Source organism: Nerophis lumbriciformis, linkage group LG38 (assembly GCF_033978685.3).
Source record: "Nerophis lumbriciformis linkage group LG38, RoL_Nlum_v2.1, whole genome shotgun sequence".
Taxonomy (NCBI): Eukaryota; Metazoa; Chordata; class Actinopteri; order Syngnathiformes; family Syngnathidae; genus Nerophis; species Nerophis lumbriciformis.
The window spans coordinates 14,394,669-14,421,104 of NC_084585.2; the positions used below are offsets into that span (position 1 = coordinate 14,394,669).

General features: G+C 38.7%; 1 protein-coding gene across 9 annotated transcripts in view; it reads left to right on the forward strand.

Moving 5' to 3' along the window:
• The window catches only part of ptprt (protein tyrosine phosphatase receptor type T), a 555,785-nt gene that overhangs the window by 233,411 nt on the left and 295,938 nt on the right, over positions 1-26,436 (forward strand). For all 9 annotated transcript variants that reach the window (XM_061932272.1, XM_061932263.1, XM_061932264.1 and 6 more), the window contains exon 11: positions 8,015-8,124. In XM_061932272.1, the coding sequence (XP_061788256.1) occupies positions 8,015-8,124 (110 nt within the window). The remainder of the gene's footprint in view (positions 1-8,014; positions 8,125-26,436) is intronic.

A 26,436-nucleotide genomic window follows, 5' to 3' on the forward strand; every position in this document is an offset into this window, starting at 1 on the left:
CATGTGTCCAGGGACATATTTCCTGAGTTTATAAACAATCTGTTCGCGGGCCTGATCCGGCCCTCGGGCCGTCCGTTTGAAACCCCTGCTCTACCTACAGCAGCCCCAAGGTGAATTGAGTTGGAGACCCCTGGCCTACGCCATATGAAGTGGGCGGGGCATGGCGGAAAACTTTGATTCTCAGGCTGATGATTAGCCACTAAATATAATTGTTAATAACTGGATTCCACAGATCTTAATTTGTATCTGTGTCAAATAGCATTGATTCCAGAGTCACGCCCTTGTGGTCAAAGTTAACTGTTATAACTACCTTCCACATGGTCTGATCCGCTCAAAGTTTATGGCGTGTTAGTTTGACGTTCATTTTATCTTTGTGTGAATGCATTGACTCCAGTTACGCACATGCTGGCTAAATATAGTAGAACAAATGTGGCAACTCTGTTCCAGATGGCCTGATTTCTTTCCATCCTTTCAATGTGAGGGTGTGAGGGTCCATTGACCAATTATTGTTATTGTTTTTGAATAATCTGAACTACTTCACTGAATGGTCAATTGGCCTCATTCAGCAACCGTTCTTAAGAACACATTTTGTTATTAGGCCCACTTACGAAGTTTTTAAGGAGATTTTTGTATTCACCAATGTTTTCTTAGCTGGGATTTGTTCGTAGGCAAGAACAAAATCTACGAGTGCTTCAGAGCACTCTTCGGGTGGCCTATTTGTTCTTAAGTCTGACAAGTTCCCTTACTTCTATTGTTACATGAATATCATAGATAGATGGATAGATAGATAGATAGATAGATAGATAGATAGATAGATAGATAGATAGATAGATACATATATATATATATACATATATATATATATATATATATATATATATATATATATATATATATATATATATATATACAGATAGATAGATAGATAGATACATACATATATATTTATATATATAGATAGATAGATAGATAGATAGATAGATAGATAGATAGATAGATAGATAGATAGATAGATAGATAGATAGATAGATAAGTAGATAGATAGAGATAGATAAGACAGACAGACAGACATATAGCAAAATGAGCAATGTATAGACATTTCAAAATACACGCACGCACGCACGCACACACTCACACTGCAAGATGGCAAGATGCCGCAGATCGTGCCCTGGGGAGGGAGCGCATATTTCACGACCATGTACGAAGTGACAAATATTTATTTGAACGCTTTAAGCTATCGAGAGCTGTCCCCCCTTTCTTAAACTTACGTTTTGACATTATGTATTTCCCCCGCGGGTTAATACGAATTTCTCTTCTGTAATCTGTTTGTGTTTTCTCCGTGTGTCTGATGTCCGGCTTTTCCGCCGGAATTGTACCCTATATGGGGAATTAAGGGCGTTTACCTATGCAAATGACAGAATTAAGGGCGTTTACATATGCATATTGGGGAAATAAGGCCATGTTTATATGCAAATTATGATTGACACGCACGCGCTAACCATTTGGCATTCAGCAACTTAAGAACAGCAGGTGGTAACAATTTGGTCGTTTAAGAACACATCATGAATTTGAATGGACTCCTCTTAGGAAATCATTTAGGAAGAAAGATAAGAGGAAAAGTTAGGAACTTATTGCTGAATGGGGCCCAATGGCTTTATTTGGTATTTCATCTTGATCAAGCAGAGGATATTGATAGTCAATAATGTGATTACTGTAATCACATAAGGCTTACAAATAAAAGCCTTCAAAAGGAGCCAATTAATTTTCCAAATGAGGCTGAGCTGAGGACAAAACAAACATGTTGGAAGAAAAAGTGAGGAACATAATTTGTGTAATTAAAGTGTTTTGGTTTTTTTTTCACAAAAAAATTGCATTATTGGCTTTATTTTAACAAGAAATCTTATGGTACATTCAACATATGTTTCTTATTGCAATCGAAGAACAATTTTGTCCTTAAATAAAATAGTGAAAATACATGACAACTTGTCTTTTAGTAGTAAGTAAACAAACGAATGCTTCTAATTTGTGTGCTGGCATATGCAGTAACATATTGTGTCATTTCTCATTCTATTTTGTCAAAATTATGAGGGACAAGCTGTAAAAATGGATTAATAATCCATTCTTCGATTCCATCCATACTTTCTGTTTTAACATGTTTTATCTACAATTATTTTAAAATGTAATACTCACTTATTCTTCTGTTGTTTGATACTTTACATTAGTTTTGGATGAAACCACACATTTAGGTATCGATCCGATACCAAATAGTTACAGGATCATACATTGGTCATATTCAAAAACCTGATGTGTCCAGGGACATATTTCCTGAGTTCATAAACGTAATATGAATTTAAAAGAAAGGAAAAAAGATTTAGTGACGATAAAAAGTATCAATGTCATTTTAGTAGTATCGACTAGATACTCTATTGTACTTGGTATCATTACAGTGGATGTAAGGCCATGGCAAGGTGCTAGCTTGCTGTTGCGGTTAGCTATTGTATCCTCCTACGGTGTGTAGTGAAACATGTTTAGCTATTCCTCGTCCTACAGGGATGATACTTGTAAGAATTGTACTTTATTTGTCGCCATGGAGACCAGGATTAGTGATTTAGAAGTAGCTAAAACACTGCCGACTGAGAATGGACATTCGCCGCTAGCTAGCCATGTCTTAAAGCACCTCTTCCGGTGGGTGTTCCAGTGTTATAACTTCACCTTTATCGTTAGATTTTAGACCAAAATGCGTCCGTTCTCCCTTTTCTGTCTACACACTGTGTCTGTTTGTAAAAACTCAGTGATTGTGCGCTGTCGAAAATGATCATCTGCTCGCAAAACCAGCAATGTCATGACGTGACGACGCGCCGTCATGCCCGGGGACCGGTACTTTTCAAACAGAGTATAGTACCGTTTTTGATTCATTAGTACCGCGATACTATACCAGTATCGGTATACCGTACAACCCTACTGTGTATTCAGTGACACAAACAAAACTTTCCAATTCCCTCTTTCTATGTCAACATGGCCGTCAAGCCCAAACAAGTAGCTGTTGAAAAGCAAAAAAAAAAAGCAAAAACACATTTTCAATATTGTCGCCGCTTGTAACAAGTAATGGACGCATGTCTCATACAGTAATCCCACATGGATTTACTGTAATCCAGACTGCATTCATCTCCACGAACATAAACATGGAGATGAAGAAGAACAAGGAGATGGAAAATGATTCTCAGATGGATTAGTGCATGTCCTCACTGGTGCCCAGATGGGGATTTGGTCCAACAATGGGACAGAGCAGCTCTGCAGTGTTGAAAACCATAAAAATACATGAAGGAATGATTAGATAATGCAGTGATTTTGAGGCTGGCCAAATGCTGAATATGTTTACGTTCTTTGCAACCCAAGTGAAATGTAAACAAGAACATGCACGCATTTGTCATCCTTATTTGTTATGTAAAAGAACATTGATGTTCATCTCGTTCAGGACATGCCGATTATCTTTTGAATTTTCCCAAAAAGTCTCACTACTTGCTATCAAAAATGACCGTTACATTTTTTCAAGTTCAACATTTCTCAGCAGATTCAAGCCATTTCAACTTGAATACATTCTGATAATATTACGCACCCCTATTTTTTTAACTTTTCCCAAAAATGTTTTGTTCTAAATAGTGTTGTCCCGATACCAATATTTTGGTACCAGTAATTTTTTCAGTACTTTTCGATACTTTTCTGAATAAAGGGAACCACAAAAAATTGCATTATTGGCTTTATTTTAACAAAAAAATCTTACGGTATATACATGACAACTTGTCTTTTAGTAGTATGTAAGCAAATAAAGGCTCCTAATTTAGTCTGCTGACATATGCAGTAACATATTGTGTCATTTATCATTCTATTATTTTGTCAACATTATTAAGGACAAGTGGTAGAAAATGAATTATTAATCTACTTGTTCATTTACTGTTAATATCTGCTTACTTTCTCTTTTAACATGTTCTATCTACACTTCTGTTAAAATGTAATAATCACTTATTCTTCTGTCGTTTGATACTTTACATTAGTTTTGGATGATACCAAAAATTTGGGTATCAATCCGATACCAAGTCGTTACAGGATCATACATTGGTCATATTCAAAGTCTTCATGTGTCCAGGGACATATTTCCTGAGTTTATAAACATTATATAAATTAAAAAAAAACAAACAAAGAAGATGTTGTGATGCCAAAACATATCAACATAATCATAGTGGAATCGACTAGATAAGCTACTGTAATTGGTATCATTACTGTGGATGTAAGGTGTAGATCCACCAATGACATTTGCTTACATTTTGACGCCGGTGAGCTACGGTGTGTAGTGAAACATGTTTAGCTATTCCTCGTCCTGCAGGGATGATACTTGTAAGAAACTTACTTTATTTGTTGCCATGGAGGTGAAGATTAGTGATTTGGAAGTAGCTAAAACACTGCCGACTGGGGCTGGACTTCAGCCGCTAGCTAGCTAGCCATGTCTTAAAGCACCTCTTCCTGAGGGCGTTTCAGTGTTATAACTTCACATTTATCGTTAGTTTTTAAGCCAAAATGCATCAGTTCTCCCTTTTCTGTCTACACATTGTGTCTGTTTGTAAGTACTCTGTGATTGTGCGCTGCCGAACATGCTCGTCTGCTCGTAAACCAGCAATGTCATATTTCACGACCATGTACGAAGTGACAAATATTTATTTGAACGCTTTAAGCTACCGAGAGATGTCCCCCCTTTCTTAAACTTACGTTTTGACATTATGTATTTCAAATAATACAAATTTCTCTTCTGTAATCTGTTTGTGTTTTCTCCGTGTGTCTGATGTCCGGCTTTTCCGCCGGAATTGTACCCTATATGGGGAATTAAGGGCGTTTACCTATGCAAATTACGGAATTAAGGGTGTTTACATATGCATATTGGGGAAATAAGGGTGTGTTTATATGCAAATTATGATAGACACGCACGCGCTAACCATTTGGCATTCAGCAACTTAAGAACAGCAGGTGGGAACAATTTGGTCGTTTAAGAACACGTCATGAATTTGAATGGACTCCTCTTAGGAAATCACTTAGGAAGAAAGATAAGAGGAAAAGTTAGGAACTTATTGCTGAATGGGGCCCAATGACTTTGTTTGGTATTTCATCTTGATCAAGCAGAGGATATTGATAGTCAATAATGTGATTACTGTAATCACATAAAGCTTACAAATAAAAGCCGTCACAAGGAGCCAATTAATTTTCCAAATGAGGCTGAGCTGAGGACAAAACAAACATGTTGGAAGAAAAAGTGAGGAACATAATTTGTGTAATTAAAGTGTTTTTTTGTTGTTGTTTTTTTTGAAGTATTGTCGCTCTTCCAGCATGGCTCTCCCATAGGTGGAGGCAGCATGAGTGCAATAGGACGTCACACTTCTTACATCCAGGCTAAGCTCCACAAGCTGAAGGTTTGGAACACCAGCAGAGCAAACGTGGGGGCGTGGGCGAGCAGGGAATTGAGAGAAAAGTAGACGTTCACTTGAAAGCTTTGATTAAAGAGTACAGCTGCGAATGACGAAGAATCATGTTTTGAGGGCATAGGGAGAGGTAAGCCAAAGAAGAAAAAAAAAAAGGATTTCATGGCGCTAAGAACAATTAAACATGTAAGGCTTCATCACAAGTAAAGTACTTTTTTTTAAAAAGTGGAACACGCTGGAAGTTAATCAAGTTGAGGTCAGTAGATATCTGCTCAGACATCAAGGTGCACGACAACGTGCGCACACACACACACACACACAAACAACATGAACAAGTGAATGATAAGGTGTTGAATGGAAATGACAGAATCTAATTGCATTTCTTTGTTAGGATGATTTCATTTGCAGGCGCGGCCCTAATCAACACATTTTAATTACTAAATGAAAATAGTCTGTATAATTGTTTGGAGGCTATTTGTCAGTGTCCATCATGCACCGCCACTCGTAAACCATCTTTGTCACCGGTGTAACACAAAAACATTAATCAAAGCTGAGACAATAACACAAACAAAACAGGAACACAACTTTAGCTGTGAATGTGCAACAACGTTCAATATATTTTTGTCAAGAAGGAAAAGTCAAACATGACCTACAAAGGCATTAGATAGACATACTATAATGTAGAGCATACTGTTGATAGATTAAATAGATGCATGGATGTACAGATGGTTGAGTAAAAGAACGGACGGACGAACAGATGCAAAGGCATTGTTGGATTGCCAGATGCATATGCAGATACACGGATGGATAAAGACAGATAGTTGATTTGACGGATGGATAGGTAGATGAATGGATGAAAAAAGACGGATTGGACTATGGCTGGATTGACAGATAGATGAATGACTGGAGAAAGATAGAAAAATGGATGGCCGAATGGCTGGATGGATGGATGGATAGGCAAATATATGGTTACCTGGCTGGACGAATGGATAGCTAGATCGATAGATGGACGGATAGATAGATGGATTGATGCATGGATAAACATACAGATGGGCAATGGATGGATGGCTGATAAAGACAGATGGACGGATCATAGTATGGACAGAAAGAGTGATGTACAGATAGACAGATGGATGGACCAAGGCTGGGTGGACGGAGACAGATGGACAGGCAGACGAACGGCTGGACGTATGGGTGTGTAGGTAGATAGATGGATGAATGAATCGGTAGATAAATTAATGAATAGGTAGATAGATGGCTGAATTGATAAGTAGATAGTTGTATAAATGGATAAGGAAACAGATGGAGGAATGGATCCGTAGCTGGATGAATGAATGAATAGGTTGATAGATGGATGAATGGCTCGGTAGATATATTAATGGATAGGTAAACATATTAATGAATGTATTAGTGGATTGATAGATGAATACATTGGTAGATAGATAGATGAATGGATCACTAGATGGATGAATGGAGCAGTTGATAAATGGATAAATAAATAGGTTGATAGATTAGTTAATGGATCGGTAAATAGATGAATGGATTGGTGGATAGGTGAATGAATGAATAGGTAGGTAGATAGATGGATGAATAAATCGGTACAGATGGATGAATGAATAGGTAGATAGACAGATATATAGATGAATGAATAGGTAGATGGAGGGATGAATAGATCGGTAAATAGATGAATGCATAGGTAGATGGATGGATTAATTAATATGTAGACAGATGGGTGAATGGATGGGTAGATACAGTAGGTGGATGAATGGATAAGTAGATAGATGGATGAATAGATGGGTAGACGAATAGATGCATGAATAATGGATGGGTAGATACAGTAGGTGGATAAATGGATAAGTAGATAGATGGATGAATAGATGGGTAGACGAATAGATGCATGAATAATGGATGGGTAGATACAGTAGGTGGATAAATGGATAAGCAGATAGATGGATAAATGGATGGGTAGACGAATAGATGAATGAATAAGTAGCAAGATGGCTAAATGGGTAAGTAAATATATAGATGAATGGATAAGTGGGTAGATGGATGAAAAAATAGATGAATGAAAGGATGTATGGATGGATGAATAGCTCGATAGGATGATTAATGAATGAATGAATAAGTATGTAGTTATTGGTGTGCATCATTGAACAGGAAGTAGACAAAAGCATTCACACATGTCACACTTTCAGTTTCACCTTGCACATGCATGTTAGTGTGCAGTTTTGAAGGTGTGAAGCGTCATGTCTGCAGTGTGTACTCATTGTGAGTGTGTGCTGTATGGTGTGTGTGTGTTGTGTAGTGCGGTGTGATGTGTTGCGCGGCGTAACACTTTGTGGGGTTTTCTTCGCTTGCCAGTTTCCATGTCTGACACGTCTATTCGCACGCTCAAATACGCCCTAAAGTGTCTTTGGTAAAACACACAAAACGTCTTGTTGGCACACTTATTACTAGGCAGATTGCACTTGTTTTCAGGTTTTATAAAAATTACTCTTAACACCCCTGATTCTTCAAAAAATGTCTTCATGTTGTGTTTCCTGGTGCAGTGCCTGGCTCGGTGCCCATGGAGTCCCTGCAGAACACGCCTTACGAGGAAAAGATCTTCTTACAGTGGAAGGCTCCCAATGAGACCAACGGGATCATCACACAGTACGAGGTGAGTCAGCGACCCAGGTATCAAACACTTAAACTATGCAATACCTATCTGTCTGTAGAATTCAACGCTTAACTCAGTATGAAATGTTCTTTGTGGGATCACACATATCATCTAGTTGATTAGCTGGCAATGCACAATACTTGGTAAATCATAGATCAGTTCTGGCTGTTGTTATACGTTTGATTGTAAAGACAGGACTAGTTCTAGCTCATTGTTTTAGAAAACACCTAGACCCGGTACAGTTTTTGCAGTGATGTTAGCGGCCGTGTAGTTCAAATGTCTGGACCAGAGACAATAGATTAGTGGTCTCCGCAATATCAAGTAACAGGAATATGAAATATTTCAGAACAAGACTTCACTGGTGTATGGGAAATGAAATAAATATTAGACCTACCCTGAAGTTAATATTTCATCTCATCACATCACTGCCATGGTACATTCACATTGCATATGACTGGTATCCAGGAATAGATGTGACATTATTAAAAAGTTATCTTGGTGTGATCCAAAAACTGTGTGGATATAAGAGCAGCTTGTCCATGGAGTTACTCCCTGACAGCCTTCACAGGGTCTTTGGATGTGTGTGTGTGTGAAAGCATTTGTGTGTGTGTGTGTGTGTGTGTGTAATAGTTTCTTCAGGCTAAAGATAAGTTGAACCTTCCAACTAATGAATTATTGACCTCCATCTCTTTGGCTGTCATTGTGTCTGACTCGCTGTTCCCCAAGATGACAAAAAGGACCCCGAAAGAATAGAGTGCTTTTTTTAGAAAAAAAAAACACTGACTGTGCGACAAGACACATTTTTCTGTATTAAAATATTTGCCTGGCTTTTGAAAATTGTGACAATTCAGCAGCAGTACATGGCACTTGTTTTTCTTTATATCTGTGTAGAGATGTCGATAAATGCGTTAAAATGTAATATCGGAAATTATCGGTATCATTTTTTTTATTATCGGTATTGTTTTTTTTGTTTTGTTGTTTTATTTAATCAACATAAAAAACACAAGATACACTTACAATTAGTGCACCAACCCAAAAAACCTCCCTCCCCCATTTACACTTTATAAATAAAGTTGATTTGATTTGATTTACACTCATTCACACTCATTCACACAAAGGGGTTGTTTCTTTCTGTTATTAATATTGTGGTTCCTACATTATATATCAATATATATCAATACAGTCTGCAAGGGATACAGTCCGTAAGCACACATGATTGTGCGTGCTGCTGGTCCACTAATAGTACTAACCTTTAACACTTAACTTTACAAATTTTCATTAATTACTAGTTTCTATGTAACTGTTTTTATATTGTTTTACTTTCTTTTTTATTCAAGAAAATGTTTTTAATTTATTTATCTTATTTTATTTTATTAATTTTTTTAAAAAGTACCTTATCTTCACCATACCTGGTTGTCCAAATTAGGCATAATAATGTGTTAATTCCACGACTGCATATATCGGTTGACATCGGTATCGATTGATATCGGTATCGGTAATTAAAGAGTTGGACAATATCGGAATATCGGATATCGGCAAAAAGCCATTATCGGACATCCCTATATCTGTGAAATGTAAAAATAGTTTAATTTTCATAGACTATATATAGGATACAGTACATTAATATTTTTAGTTGACTTCCTTTTATTGTCATTCAAATTTGAACTTTACAGTACAGATAAGAACGGGATTGTGTTGCATTAGTTGTAGTGCAGGATAAAATAACAATGCAAAGTGTATGCATTTACAAAAGAAGGTGCAGCTATAAATAGATTTACTTTTGTTTACAGATGTACGCCAGGAGGTTATGTAATCGATGGGTTTGTTTGAAAGATGTTAAAAAGGTAAACGCCGGGGCAGGATGACTAAAAAAAATACAATCTAGACTGGGCTCCTAAGGGGGCCCAGTCTGGAGTGGGAACAAACCTCCATAGCAAAGCACATATACATATTACAACATACATCTCGAGACTTGCAACAGAGGGGAGGGAGTGGGGGCTACGGTGGCTGGCTGCAGCTCTTCAGGCGCTGCCCAGCTGTCCATCACCCCTAAGGGATTTGCGGACTTCGCAGACACAAAGATAGTGGATGACAAACAAGTGGGTCACTCTGTTTTTTATTCCACTATAAGTAGCTAAAAAAATTTTTACAAGTGGAGTCGCATCAAAGTTTCAATAAATATCTTAAAAGGGAAAAGGAACAATTAATTCGATTTTGGTGCTGATCCAGATAATTCTTGTTGCATTACATTACATTTCGTTACAAGCCTCAATGGCTGTGTGTGTGTGTGTGTGTGTGTGTGTGTGTGTGTGTGTGTGTGTGTGTGTGTGTGTGTGTGTGTGTGTGTGTGTTTGCGGCCCCACCTTCACCTACAGAGACATAGAGATGACTGACAGGAGGCTTAAATCTATTTATTTCACTCTGCAATAAATAGCTTCAAAAGTTCCAGACCGGATCACGGTCAGGATTCAGAACTTGTTTAATATATTGGCAGGTAAGACTTGATTCTCCCAGAGGGCTTTTCCGGTGTGATATGAAATCACTCTAGAAACAATTGATTTGTAGTATTTGTCACCCTATGAAAACATTAGGAGTTGTTAAATGATGGTTAATGACAAATAAGGCTTTTGGAAATTAGTTAGTTCCTTCACATGTGTTTACATTAATTTGGGAAGCCATACAGTGGGTTTGTCACATGACTGTCACATGGCAGCCACTCGAAATGTTTTGTGTTGGTCGGTTAGGAACTCCTGAATGAGTTAAAGTCAAACACAATGCTGTTCAGGTCCAATTTAAGAACAGTTAAGTAATTGTGAGATAAATCATTATATAATAATACATTTTTTCAGAAACTTCCTCACTCTTCTCCTGATGTAATAGCCCTTAGTGCACACGCTCGCCCATCTCCAGTCTCGGATCCACTTTGCACCGTCTCAGAGACTTGCATGGAACCTCCACCCACAGCTTGAGCAACCTTCTGCGAAGCTCTCGGGAGTGTTGTCAGTGTGTCGTGTCCCTCATTAACATGGATCCCAGCTCTTTATGCTCTCAGGCCGGCAGAGGCGGCAAGACGCGGCGTCATCTATTAAACATATCAGAGCTTTCACACAATGTGCTGCTATTAGAGATAATTACTATAATTGCAGCTATTGTGGGGATTAAAGGCATCATCTGCAACATCTAAAGAGCTCTTGTCACGTCCCTTTCTGCTCTGTTGTCGCTTGTGTTTTCTCTTTTTAACCCTCTCTGTCCCCCTCGCTTTTGAGGAGGGAGACCTGTGGACAATAGCAGGGAGGGTTGGGGGCTGTAAGAGTAGGGGAGCATAGGGGGGGGTGCAGGTGGAGTACTGATAAGCCAGAATGAGAGGAACCAGGGGAGAAGATAAAAGTCCTGGATGATGCTTTACCCAACACAACCACCTGAATGCAAATCACTGCATCTCTTCAACGGACGACTATAATTGGAGCTAATTATGGGATTAAAGCAAGCTTCTTGAGGGATCTAATAGGGTCGTAGTCCAGACCCTCACTCATGAAAGGCAGGATAGATGATTGTGTGAAGAAGATATATCAGAATACAGATGATAGTTTGAAGGACTTAGTGTTAAATAGGAGAAACGTTCTACTATTGGCAACGGGAGGACATGTTGCGTCTCAAGTCTTTTAGTACGAGTACACACTAGAATGACTAATATATGTGGACACCGTAGGGGTGTGATCACGGTTTGGTATGTGCGTCTGTTTTCAGGGAAAGTTAAGTTCATTGTGGCTACAGTTCTAGTCCTATTTAGGTCTGACAGCATGAACTGATGAAGCCCGCTTGGACGAGAGGTGAAACACGTTCTAAGACAATCTGAACAGTCCAGTTGCGATTGATTCAATGCCCTGAGAAACATTTCTAACTGTTTCCAAAGTTTTATATTCTGCATTTTGTTCCCTAGCGGTATCGGTAAATAGGACTAGATCTCTCCCGGTTTTAAGCGCAATGTCCATGTCTTATGATGTGTTCCATTAAAGGGGAACATTATCACCAGACCTATGTAAGCGTCAATATATACCTTGATGTTGCAGAAAAAAGACCATATATTTTTTTAACCGATTTCCGAACTCTAAATGGGTGAATTTTGGCGAATTAAACGCCTTTCTATTATTCGCTCTCGGAGCGATGACGTCACAACGTGACGTCACATCGGGAAGCAATCCGCCATTTTCTCAAACACTTTACAAACACCGAGTCAAATCAGTTCTGTTATTTTCCGTTTTTTTCGACTGTTTTCCGTACCTTGGAAACATCATGCCTCGTCGGTGTGTTGTCGGAGGGTGTAACAACACGAACAGGGATGGATTCAAGTTGCACTAGTGGCCCAAAGATGCGAAAGTGGCAAGAAATTGGACGTTTGTTCCGCACACTTTACCGACGAAAGCTATGCTTCGACAGAGATGGCAAGAATGTGTGGATATCCTGCGACACTCAAAGCTGATGCATTTCCAACTAGACTGGACAGATCAGCTTTCAGGAAAAGAGAGCGGATGAGGGTATGTCTACAGAATATATTAATTGATGAAAACTGGACTGTCTGCACTCTCAAAGTTCATGTTGTTGCCAAATGTATTTCATATGCTGTAAACCTAGTTCATCCATCCATCCATTTTCTACCGCTTATTCCCTTTGGGGTCGCGGGGGGCGCTGGAGCCTATCTCAGCTACAATCGGGCGGAAGGCGGGGTACACCCTGGACAAGTCGCCACCTCATCGCAGGGCCCCTAGTTCATAGTTGTGTTAGTTTCCTTTAATGCCAAACAAACACATACCAATCGTTGGTTAGAAGGTGATCGCCAAATTCGTCCTCGCTTTCTCCCGTGTCGCTGGCTGTCGTGTCGTTTTCGTCGGTTTCGCTTGCATACGGTTCAAACCGATATGGCTCAATAGCTTCAGTTTCTTCTTCAATTTCGTTTTTGCTACCTGCCTCCACACTACAATCATCCGTTTCAATACATGCGTAATCTGTTGAATCGCTTAAGCCGCTGAAATCCGAGTCTGAATCCGAGCTAATGTCGCTATACCTTGCTGTTCTATGCGCCATGTTTGTTTGTATTGGCCTCACTGTGTGACGTCACAGGAAAATGGACAGGTGTATATAACGATGGTTAAAATCAGGCACTTTGAAGCTTTTTTTAGGGATATTGCGTGATGGGTAAAATTTTGAAAAAAACTTCGAAAAATAAAATAAGCCACTGGGAACTGATTTTTAATGGTTTTAACCCTTCTGAAATTGTGATAATGTTCCCCTTTAACCTCGGAAATTGGAAGTCGGAGTTCGGAATGACGTCACAGCCGGGTTATGAGCGTTCTGGTTTCGAGATCGGAAATCAAGATGGCCACATCCACAAAAGCTATTTTTGTAATTGGCCTTATCTGAATTTAAACAACTTATGGAAAAATATAAACGTCTTCTACAACCTTCAAACATGGTGGATGAAAATGTAAGACAACTAGCTGCTAATGCTAGCGATGTAGAATGTATACATTGCAGTAAAAAAATGTATATACACTACAGAAACATAACCATTTATAAACGTCCAAAAATACAACATGCACAGCTGATTTAGTTCGCCAAAAAACAATAGTTAGAAATGCTAATTTTACAGCAGCTTCTGTTATTGTTTACACTTTGAGCAGCCATTTTTGAAGCCAAGTTGGCGGTTTTGAGGACTAGAGATGTGACTTTTGTGGCTGAATCAAGTCTTTTGGATGCAGTGGTGTGCCGTCAGGGCCAGCAAGGCCTTCTCTGCTGGCCTAACATAACCAGAAAACATGATTATAATCAAAGATAAAAGTATTTTTTTATTTACTTTACCTAAATATCGAAAAACATTCATATTCTCTTCATGCCATATTATGCTCTTTCCAGTGCTGTTGTTTTTAGTTTTAGTTTGTAGACAATCAGAATTCAACTAGCTTATGTTGCCATGCTGTACCAAATCTGCCCGGGGCCTTCAGAATCAACAATGCAGGCGTCTGTGCTCTGTAAGTGAACAGACACATACAGTTGATAGACAATTGCCATAGCCAATCAGATCACGAGTTGTTCTCAGTAAGGCCTTCTAGCTTATGCTGTGATTGGATACTCACTCGGTAATCCAAAGTGAGTATCCAATCACAAGTTGCGAAAACAGGAAGTGGAACCGGAGCCATACGAGCCATAGAAAGCCACAGAAAACTCACCGGTACTCACGAAGAAGGAGAGCAAAATGTTGATTAGGTGGCAGATATATATTTGCAAGGCCATTTTCAAGAAGGATACTTAGGAGAAACTAAATCTTGTGAGACGAGGTCGGCTGACACCGGAAGCTATCCCGGCGGTGAAATGGTTTGCCCGCCACTTTCACACAAATCAACCGACTTCTACGAGCGGTACCACTGGCTTATACGGCGTCAAATGTGAGTTCAAATATTTTATTTCTTAATTTATTCACGTTTCATTTGTTTTATACAACTCTTTTGATTATGACAGTACCACGTAAGATATGTTTTAATTGCTGAAGCGGGTTTATTGAATGTTAAATGCATCGAAACATAGACCCTTTTGTACACTGTTGAGGGGATTCAATGCCAGTAGTGTGCAAGTGTGTTTCTGTATAGTATCTCCAGCCGTGTCCATGTGGTGACATCAATTACAGTATTTTGAGAGGTCAAGTAGGACATCACTGAAGGCCTAGGTGAGAAACGCACGGCCCGCCACTGTTTGAACGTCTCTTTTAAGTGATCAATGAGAACCGATTCCCAGTTGTGAGTTGCTCATTTAGAAGCCATTTCATTTATATTTTTTTTAACGCACATGCAAATTGAGCATAGGCAATTACCCACTGTGCGTGCCACCCGACTGACAACTGGATGATAGTCATAGTGTGAATGTGAGTTGTCTGCCTATCTATTTTGGCCCTGCGATGATGTGGCGTCTTGTCCAGAGTGTATCCTGCCTCCCACCTGAGTGTCGCTCGGATAGGACTCCAGCTCCCCCCGAAGCTCAGAGAGGGACAAGCGGTAAAAAAAAAGGATGGATTGATGGGTAGAATCAGTTATTTTTTAATTAAAAATATATATATTTTTAAATATGAAAATTTTTGAAATATACGTTTTTTATATATATTTTTTTTAATTTTTAATTTTTTTTATTGTTAATTGGATTCACTTTTCTGGTTCATAATTCTGATATGTAGTACTTCAAGTGTACACACCCAGGTAGGGTAGTGCACATTTGTATTATGTTCTAATTGTTATTGTAGCTTTCTTTACACATTTTAAAAACCATTAATGCATTTTATTCTTACTTATTATTTGTGTATTTTTTTCTGTATTGTTAAAATGCTACACATTTTTTAGGGGAGGGAAAATTCCTACTGCCGAAGCATGAAAATATTGCACCGCCCCTTGGAATGTTGACAATGAAAACACAGCAAACAAATAAAATTATAGACAGTATTTTACAATAATTCCCACCAATAAAGTAATATTTGTGTAATTTAAACAATAGCCACATCTCATCTTGTAACTGATACTAGTGACTGTCTCCTTGATAAAAAAAAAAAAAAAAAACAGTTAAAAAAACAAAAACTAATTGTAATAAAGAGCCATTCTTTTGAACGGCTCCTCAATAACCTGCACCCTTTAAAGCAGGGGTGTCAAACTCAAATACAGAGTGGGCCAAAATTTAAAACTGAACAAAGCCGCGGGCCAATGTTGAAAAAATTAACCTTTTAATAGGGACCCAAACAAGTTTTGCATTAAATATTGAACAAGCAAGGCTTATATAACTTTATAGTGACATGCAAAATTGAGTTTCTAATAATAATAATAATAATTAAAAATATTGATGGCATATCAAATACAATTTAAATAAAAATTGAATGCCTCTTTTCTATTTGCAGCCTTCTGAGGTAAATGTCAACATTAACTTTTTCCACAGGCTAATAAATTTGAAAATAAAATAACAATGAATAAACCAACTATTCAGGACTTTAAACTGCTCAGTTTGCAACACACTGATCTAATCTGATGTGCCCAAGCCAGATACCTGGCATCTTCTCTTGGATGCTAGTTCATTAATGTCGGGGCGCAGGCTTTGAGCTGAGGCAACCTTCATTATCGAACAAAGGTGTTCATCAGTCATTATATCTCGTAGTCCACCCGGACCACAGTCTTGGGGGCGTGCCTTAAAGGCACTGCCTTTAACGTCCTCTACGAGCTGTCGTCACGTCCGCTTTTCATCCATACTAACAACGTACCGACCTAGTCACAAGATATGTGCGGCTTCTGTACTCACACACACGTGAATGCAACGCCCCCCCCCCCCCACACACACACACACACACACCTTGTAGCGTCCCGGAAGAGTTAGTGCCCGCGGGCCAGAGTTTGACACCCATGCTTTAAAGAGTCACAAATCCCATCCCTAGTGAGGACTCTCTGACTTTCCCAGAATGAAATTGGATGCAGTGGTGTGCAATGAAATTTCTGACAAGGACTTCGAAAATTCCGACTCCCCAGTACGAATGGAATGCACCATTAGTTCGGTCTTTGATTTCAGGACAGTAGTCGGACTAAACCGAAGTAAAACATTTGGTTGGTTTGATTGAAGCAGCAGGATGTACTGTAGAGACCTCCTTCATCTTAAGTGATGCTGAAAGGAATCAATGAGATAAATGTGTTTGATTCATCCTCCACGGCTCCTCGTGTACTGATATCGATGGTTTGCTGATGCCACCCACAGATCATGACCTTGTCAGTCCCATCTTAAATCCACTCATCAGAGCATCCCAGCATGAGGGTGTCCTCTACGTCGGCCACCTCGCCCCCCTGCCGCTCATTTTTATTATTTCCAGGTATCTGTGAACTTCACAGATGCCGGTGCCAACATCGATTAGATCAAAGCAGTGAAGCGAAACACGAGGCTCAGTGAGCGACCGATATGTCAAAGAAGCTCCTCAAACCGCCTTGTCTTGTGGCTTCAATTAGCTACATCTGAAATGTCCTCCATTGATTTCCTTTTGTTGGGTTGTTGTGAAGACCACTTAAAACGAGAATAGGGACGTATTCACGGAAATAGCAAGCTAGTAGACGGAGAATGTCAATGAAATGCAACAACAAAGAGCAACCGGTGGCCGGATAATGTGAGGAGAATGATTGACAGGTGCATAAATGTCATCTGTCACACAACCCGGGCAGCCACCGAACAGGACTTTTGGATACTTTTCCCATTTCAACAACAAACATACGTCACACATTTTCACTAAGGCACATTCCTTTGGAGCAGTGTTGTCTTTATTATAACACTTATATAAGACTTTTAGAGTCATTTTGATAGCAGGCTAATATTGACACTTACATCATGTGTTGCCTTCATTATAACATTGATATAAGGCTTTTAATTTTTGGCGGCTCCAGACAGATTTTTGTTTTGTATTTTTTTTCCCCCGCAACCCCAAAAGGGACAAGCGGTAGAAAATGGATGGATGGATGGGTCTAACATGGCTCTTTCAACATTTTAGGTTGCCGACCTCTGAGTTAGGTTATGCAGCACACACCATCGGCTTTTAAATTCAGCTTAAAATTTTTTTAGGCAAACATAATTATAACTATTCAACTTTTGCCCATTTTAATGGAATAGCAGGCAGTGCTGATAAAAGCAACATATTAATATGTATAATAAAGGACAGTCAAAAATAGCAGCAATAAAAAAACAAACTATCTAACTTCCTCAAAAAGAAAAAAAAAACATTTTGTGATGATGATGATGTTGTGTTTAGAAAGATGCACACAGGTATATAGACACACTTTAGCTAGCGGACTTTGCCTAAAATAATAGTTACATTTTTTTTTGCCACACAACTTCATCCCCAAAACAAGCCTCCCACCTAACAGCCATGAAAAGCTAGGTCATCTTTGCAAATTAAGCACGCGTTTTATGTCTTTAACGTGTTTAGGGTGAAATCTTTACGCATTTTTTTATGTTTCACCCGCGGTGTTGTTGCAGGAAATAAAACAAAAATAAGAGCGCAGGAAAGGACCTTAATACAATAAGGAACGCTACAAAATAAAGCCAGACATGACATGACAGGTCCATACAAATTAATGGTTAATGGATTCACATCTTATTCAATAAAGTGCAACCAAAACTTTAGGTTGATTTAACAAGAGGAAACCTTTTCTGCTCACATTTTCAATATTCAAGCAATTTTCCATAAAAGTAAAGTAACCAACATTTTAACAGTAGATTTTACCTGCTAAATATGTATGCGTCGCCGATGAAGGACAGCGTCCCAGGTGTGCAGAAGCATGTACGCCCCCTCATCCATTTTGATGGCGTTGGCCCCTCGCTTCCTAATTTCCATAGCCTCCTTGATCAATCTTTTCTATTTATTTGTTTCTGATGGAATTACTTTTCCTTGGCTGCTATTTGGTTGTGCTGCAGCTTTATATTATCGTTTGAATTTATTGTGGCTTTTACAATTGTGCTGTTGCTGAAAGTTTTTGTGTGGTAATTTATGATATTGTCTTGTGGCGTTTGCATTTTTTTGGTGACATTTCTCGACCACCGTCACTATAGATGCCTTTAGGTTTTTTAACTTATATTCATGTGCTTTTTGATTATAATGTCAATACGTTTTAGGCCCATTGGCTTTGATAAAATAAATACTATATTTGGAGTGCTTTTTACCTTCCTGTATTTGTATCTGAACCAGCACTATCTATCGCAGGGGTGTCAAACTCATTTTAAATGGGGGGGCCACATGGAGAAAAATCTACTCCCAAATCACGGCACGATAACTTAAAAATAAAGACAACTTCAGATTGTTTAAAAATAGAACAAGCACATTCTGAAAATGTACAAATCATAATGTTGTTGGTTTTTTTTTTTACACATACATGTTGCCGTTAATAGTATTCTATCTTTATTTGTCGTTATTTATACACTCTGAATAAATTATGTGAGAATGTTCCTAAGTCAACTCATTGGTGTTCATTTTCAATCCATCAAGATACAAAAATAATATCAAAATCAAATTACAGGACGTTATTTATGTAGTTTGCTTATTTTCCTCGACTGATGTACTAACATCATGTGGTTTATTTTATTTTTTTACATATGTAGCATCATCTACAAAGATACAAGTAATTGCTATTCTGACATCTAGTGGACACATTTAGAACAGCAGTTTCTTTCATTCAAAAATGTCGGCTCATTTTTATACTTAGCAAACTCATCCCCTGGGCCGGATAAAACCTGTTTGCGGGCCTGATCCGGCCCGCGGGCCGTACGTTTGACACCCCTGCTCTATCAAATGTGGGAAAGGTATTTTGTTTTGTCTTCAAATCCAGTTTAGAGAAGAATTGGATCTTAGATATATAATTCCAGACACAATCATTTATTAATTTCATTCAACGCATCTGACAAAAAAAAAAACATGAACACTCGCTTCCTGTATTACTAATACTTTGTTTGTTACATATAAAGTTATTTGGAAAAACTGTAGAGACATGCGTCTGCTAGCTCGATTGCCCCCTCTTCACCCAGTGTGGTGAGTCAGAGTACTGCTTAGGCCAGGCAACTACTTTTCAAATGACCAAATCGAGGTGATCTATCTCATCTGCACACATAAAGTGACGTCATAGTGAAGACTGATGATCGCTAATTTTCAAGTCAAATTTTGTTTAATGCCTGACTGATCGACCGGTAGCTCGCAATCGACCTAATGGGCACCGTTGGCTTAGGTATTGGAGGACATAAGCCCTCAGCTTTTTTTTCTCGATTTTAGAGTCAGATGATCAAAAATAATGATCTTTTTTTTAAATAATGATTTATGGTGTTAAAATTTACCTGCAAACATTATTGTAGCGACATTGTGCAAGCAGACCAGCAATAAGCCACGCCCTCTTCATCTTTCTCTTACACACGCACGCACACACACACACACACACACACACACGCACACACACACACACACACACACACTGGTTATCATTTGGAATGGGGACCAAGTTTTTGATCATCACTTGTGGGGACCTTTCTAGAGGTTGTGGAGGCACAAAAAAATTTATGTAAAATGGCCACTGCCCAGTTAGCTCATACACGTCTTTAAATCTCTGGATTGATGAAGTAATGTGCTGATCATTCTTCCTGGGCACCCTGGGGGAAGAGACTTAATATGGTTCATGGGGACCAAATATAAATAATTTTGCATAATTCACACAAATTTGTACGTGACTACTGTGGACCATTTAAAAAAAAAAAAAAAGAGTTCAAACTCAAACTAACCAGTAAACATGTTTTATGCGCCAAAGCTTAAAAATCACTCAGGCATCTTCAGAATGGATCTGACTATCATTTAAAAAAGTTTCCCTTTAGGGGACCTGTTTTTTTGTCCCCATACCGTCAGAGGTCCTCTAAAGGTGACTGTGTAAACAGAGCGATGTCCCCTTTAAGTAAGCATTGCCAGACACACACACTCAGACACACACACGCACACACACACACACACACACACACACACACACACACACACACACACACACACACACACACACACACACACACACACACACACACACACACACACACACACACACACTCACACAAGAAGATGAAGCAGCAACACGCAACTATTTTTACTGGCAGCTCAGTAGCCAGGATTTTACCAAAAAACAACAGTGGTAAGGTTCCTCCATTTGCAGTAATGCACTGTAAAAACTACAATATAAAAAAAAAAAAAAGGAGTTTCAGAGAAAACAATTACCGTATTTTCCGGACTATAAGGTGCACTTAAAATCCTTTTTTTCCCCTCAAAACTCGACAGTGCGCCTTATAATTGCGCCTAATGTACGGACTATTATTGGTTGTGCTTCCTGACCTCGAAGCAATTTTATTTGGTACATGGTGTAATGATAAGTGTGACTAGTAGATGGCAGTCAAACATAAGAGATATGTGTAGCCTGCACTATGATGGCAATATGACCCAAGTAAACAACACCAACATTTTATATGTTCCATTGAAAATATAGAACATTACACACGGCGCTCAAAAATCTATCAAAATGTTTTAGTACAACTTTGGTAAGCAATGAAACCGCACCGCATGGTGTGCTTACACGTATGAGTATTATTATAGTGTGTGTATAAGGTAAGACATATTATCTAGCGTTTTGTTTTGCAATATTATGTAAAAGCAACTTTTCTTACCTCATGTTACCTGCTGATCTGTATTTGGGATCTGCATAAATTCATGAAAAATTCTGCGAGTTCGCCTTTGTAGTCCACCGTAGTCGATAAACTTATTTTTTTTCTCTATCTTCTTGTTATAGGACATTAATCCTACATTCATCCTCGGCGTTTGCCATTTCTAATATAAAGTAGTGTAAAGTTTTTACTTATATCTGTCAGTAAACTCGCCATGAAAGCGCTAAAACATACCGGTATAGTGAGTTGTATTATTCACCCAAGGAACTTTTGTTATTAGAGTTCCGGTCGGACATTTTTACACGGGACACATTTCCGGTGTGGTTGTTTCCGGATGAGGAGATGCTGCTCCGTTATTGATCTAAGTAAAGTCTGAATGTCATTAAAACAGTTAGTTCCATCTTTTGACACTTCTTCCACTCGCGTCCTTGCACGCTACACCGCTACAACAAAGATGACGGGAAGAAGACGCTGCCGAAGGTGAGCCACGTAAATAAGACCGCCCACAAAACGACGCATCCGGAAGCGACTGTCATACAGCGGCTTGAAGATGGTCTGTAAAACATAATCTATGCAACATTTTGACCAAAGAACCACCATTACATGTTATGTAGACCACAAGAAAGTGTTTTCCATTTAGAAAAAAGTAATAATAATATAACTCCTTTAATGCGGCGTATCCGGTGCGCTTTATGAATGAAAAAAGATCAAAAATAGACCATTCATCGGCATTATAATCCGGTGCACCCTATGGTCTGGAAAATACGGTATTTACGTTGGATATGTCTCTTTCTAGCAATCCTCTCAATTCCAAGGTTAAAGTAAAACCCACATAAGCACGATCTGATACAACCACCAGTCCTAAGTTCAAAAATATTGAATTTGTTCCAAAGAGTTAGAGGTGGTAAAGAAGCAGACAGATCTCGTAGCTCGCCACAGTCCAGCTCTCAGCTATCACAACACAAAGTTGTGTCATTACTGCGAATAACTCAACTCTGCAGAGTCCTCGCGCAGGACTTTAATCAATCACTATAATCAATACAGGCAAGCGGTTTGGCATTCACTCCGGAGAGTTGCTGTGATGTAGCTGTTGCGTGGAGTAAAAGAGCCGCCACAAAGTTGTTAGCCATGCTTGCCGCTGTCTCTTGTGTGTCCACAAAGACATCATTGATTCAGCAGCATCACACTCAGGGGAATGGTGGTGCTTCACTGATTTCTAAAGATGTTAAAGTATTGTTACTGCATTCTGAACTCAAAAAGTATATCTGAAATATTGTATAGAATGGATCTTCTCTGTGTTTTCCATCCTTTTTTCATGGCTTGTTGTCTGTGGTCCTGTACTGTTCCATTGTCAATGATGGACTATGTTTAGCCAGGCTTTCAAGTCCTTGAGCTGCTGACCCCATTTACTCCATCACGTTGCCTCTTTGGCCTATGGGGGAATAGCGCGCTATCGCTTACTCCTGTGTTGACTCGCTCAGCGCCTTCGTACCAGCCCGACTCATTTACTCATCGCAGCCTGGCTCCCAGGGGAACATCTCAGGTGGTAAAAGGGTTCAAGTTTCTGCACTGCTGCAATTATAAGCACTAAAAAAACAGGAAGAAAACACATACAACATATCAGAATTTCACTCAAAAGACTGTAGAGCTCAACAATCCTAGTTGGATTTGTTGTCTTTTATAGACACCACTTCCTGTATATGGTCAATGAACCCTTATCTTGTATGTCTTCTACTTATTAATCAATGCACCAATCGCGGTCTATTTCTCACCTTGTTGATGGTCCATTTCAGTCCATTCTAGTCTTGCGCAGGTCTAAAATCCTGCTCCAGCTCTTTGGTCTTGCCCAGAAAGTGATGAGGTTTGCATGAAAGAGCGTTTCTGCGACAGGTGGTTTTTTTTATCCACATAATAAGTTGATATTTGGTGTTTTTGTTTTCTAAAGTTACTAAATTTGGGGGGAAAAAATAGACGGTTAAGCAAAACCCAAATGGGCGGCTGGCTCTCAAGAAAGATGACGTCTATTCTAAAGACAAAGTAACATCACCGGTGACTGGCCTTAACAAAGTATGCCAAAGTATATACTGTAAATTCCGGACTATAAGCCACTACTTTTTTCTTACACTTTGAACTCTGCGGCTTATAAGACGGTGCGGGGAATGTATTGATTTTTTTCCCACTGACAGCATAGCACAAATAACACATAAAACATAAAAAAACAAACACATGCACTGGAAACGTGTTTTATTGTTGGTGCTATTGTCATGATCTGTTGCCCGGATCATGTTTTGTTCAGTAAGTTTGACTCCCTCAGTTCTGTTTTCAGCACCCTTGGGTTTGTGTGTTTTTGGTTACCATGGGTGCTGATTAGTTTCACCTGCCTCTGATTAGTGTTCGGGACGCTCACCTGCTTCCGAGCACTAATCAGAGAGTTACTTATTCCCGTTTTTCGCCACACTAAGTCTGGCTGTCTTATTTGCTTCCTGCAACAGTTACGTCATTTACCTTATTTGATTCCTGAGCTAAGCTTCGCTATTTGGTTTGCCTGTTGCCATGCTAAGCTTTTCTTGTTAGCTATTCCATTAGCTTTCCGTGCTATGGGCACACTTGTTTTGTTTGTTTTATATCCTGTATGATTTTTGAGAATAAATCTTTGTCTCACTTGCACCTTGCCTTCGGAGTTTCTGTCTGCATCCTGGGAGAACAAACCCATGCAGTAAATTGCGACCGCGACGTAACAGCTATGGTGCCATCTTTTGGACGAATTTGCTCACTGCAGTTGCTGCAGTGTCCTTCTATTTTGTGCTTCAAAACCCCCAAGAGGGATAAGTGGTAGAAAATAGATGCACCGATGGAAAACCTGAATTGCCGTTCAGTCTTCTAGCCATCCATAGCTTCTACTTTTTTATGATTTTTTATTCATTACTACAAGCAAGAGTTACTGTAAGTTTTACAGTATAACTAAAACCTTTTGGACAAATTCTCTTACTGCAGGTGCCGCAGTGTCTTTCTATTTAGTGTTTCAAATCCGGAAGTAGAATTGGTGTTCAGTCTTCAAGCCGTCTATAGCGTTCTACTCGTATGAATTCTTCGTTCATAACTCCAAGCAACATTTTGTAAGTTTTACAATATAACTACAACTGTTTATAGTTCACATGTACTCTATAGTTAACTCATAATTAATGACGGATAAATATACGTTTTTATATCTTTAATAGTAATGTCCAAGATTTTAATACTGTCAACATTAGGGATCGGTACTGTATTATGTACTTTCACAGAACGGACAACATTTTCTCTACCAAACACAGATTCACATAAAATCAAATGCTGCCATATTTAATAGCTTTGTTTCTCGTTATGTCATGTTTGGTTGCAGACTCAACACACCTGAAACTCTTGGGAAGGAAACTCAAGCACCACTCAGAACAGACTTTGCCAAACTTCCTTTAAATCAGGGATGTCAAACTCATTTTAGCTCAGGGGCCGCATTGAGGAAAATCTATTCCCACGTGGGCCGGATTGGTAAAATCATGACATAATTACCTAAAAATGAATATTGTTTTCTGCATATTCTGAAAATGTCCACCTTACAAATAATCCTCTGCTTCAAGTTAGTTGAAAATTCTGGGAAATAAATTGGTGCATGAAGAACACAATGAACTGAAAATATATAAAACTTTAAGCACGTCCCGTTTAGCATTCTAATGTTGACAGTTCACCATTAAAAGCAAACGAGTGTTTGCTCAAACCGCCGCATTAGTGACATCCACAAATGCCACAACACATTTATTTATCATCATTCGAATATTACAATTTATAAAATAAACAAAATAATTGTCAAAATGACACCATACCTGACATCAAGGTAACATAAAAACTTAACCAATGTAAAAATGGTAGATTTAAGCATAAAATAAAATAGAACAAACAACAAATGTAGAAACACATTTTTACAATGGAGTTCAGGGTTCGCATCGCGCCATCCAACAATTGCGAGAGCTGCACGTAACTCTAACTACAAAGATGATGGTCCTGTTGATTTAAGTCTTTGCATCTTACTGTGTTGTTATTTTATCCGTTGAGTGGATAATTTACAATAAAAGAAGGTATTGTGCGACGATACTGCATCAGTCTGCTGCCATCTGCTGCCAGCCCCAACAGGAGCAGCTGATTGGAGTAGCGGCAGCAAATTCAGAAGGCGCTTAAAGTCAGCTTACATGTGTGACGCGAGTTACACTTGAATTGCTATTGCGACATCCAGTGGACACGTTTAGAACAGCAGTTTCTTTTATTTAAAAAATCGCAGCTCATTTTTATACCTAGCAAACTCATCTTGTGGGCTGCGGGCTGTATTAAACCTGTTTGCGGGCCTGACGTTTAACACCCCTGCTCCAAGTAATGTTGCAAATGTCCATGCTAACAGAGCCTGGATGCCTGATAGAAGACACTTAGACATACATTAAGGCTCAGTTTGATGCTAATTTACATTGGCTGCGCCACATACATGCTGATGATTAGTAGAGATGTCCAATAAATGCTTTAAAATGTAATATTGGAAATTATTGGTATCGGTTTTTGTATTATCGGTATTGTTTTTTTTTTTGTTTTTGTTTTGTTTTTAAATTAAATCAACATAAAAACACAAGATACACTTACAATTAGTGCACCAACCCAAAAAACCTCCCTCCCCCATACACTCATTCACACTCATTCACACAAAAGGGTTGTTTCTTTCTGTTATTAATATTCTGGTTCCTACATTATATATCAATATATATCAATACAGTCTGCAAGGGATACAGTCCGTAAGCACACATGATTGTGCGTGCTGCTGGTCCACTAATAGTACTAACCTTTAACACTTAATTTTACTCATTTTCATTCATTACTAGTTTCTATGTAACTGTTTTTACATTGTTTTACTTTCTTTTTTATTCAAGAAAATGTTTTTAATTTATTTATCTTATTTTATTTTTTCATTTTTTTTAAAAAGGACCTTATCTTCACCATACCTGGTTGTCCAAATTAGGCATAATAATGTGTTAATTCCACGACTGTATATATCGGTATCAGTTG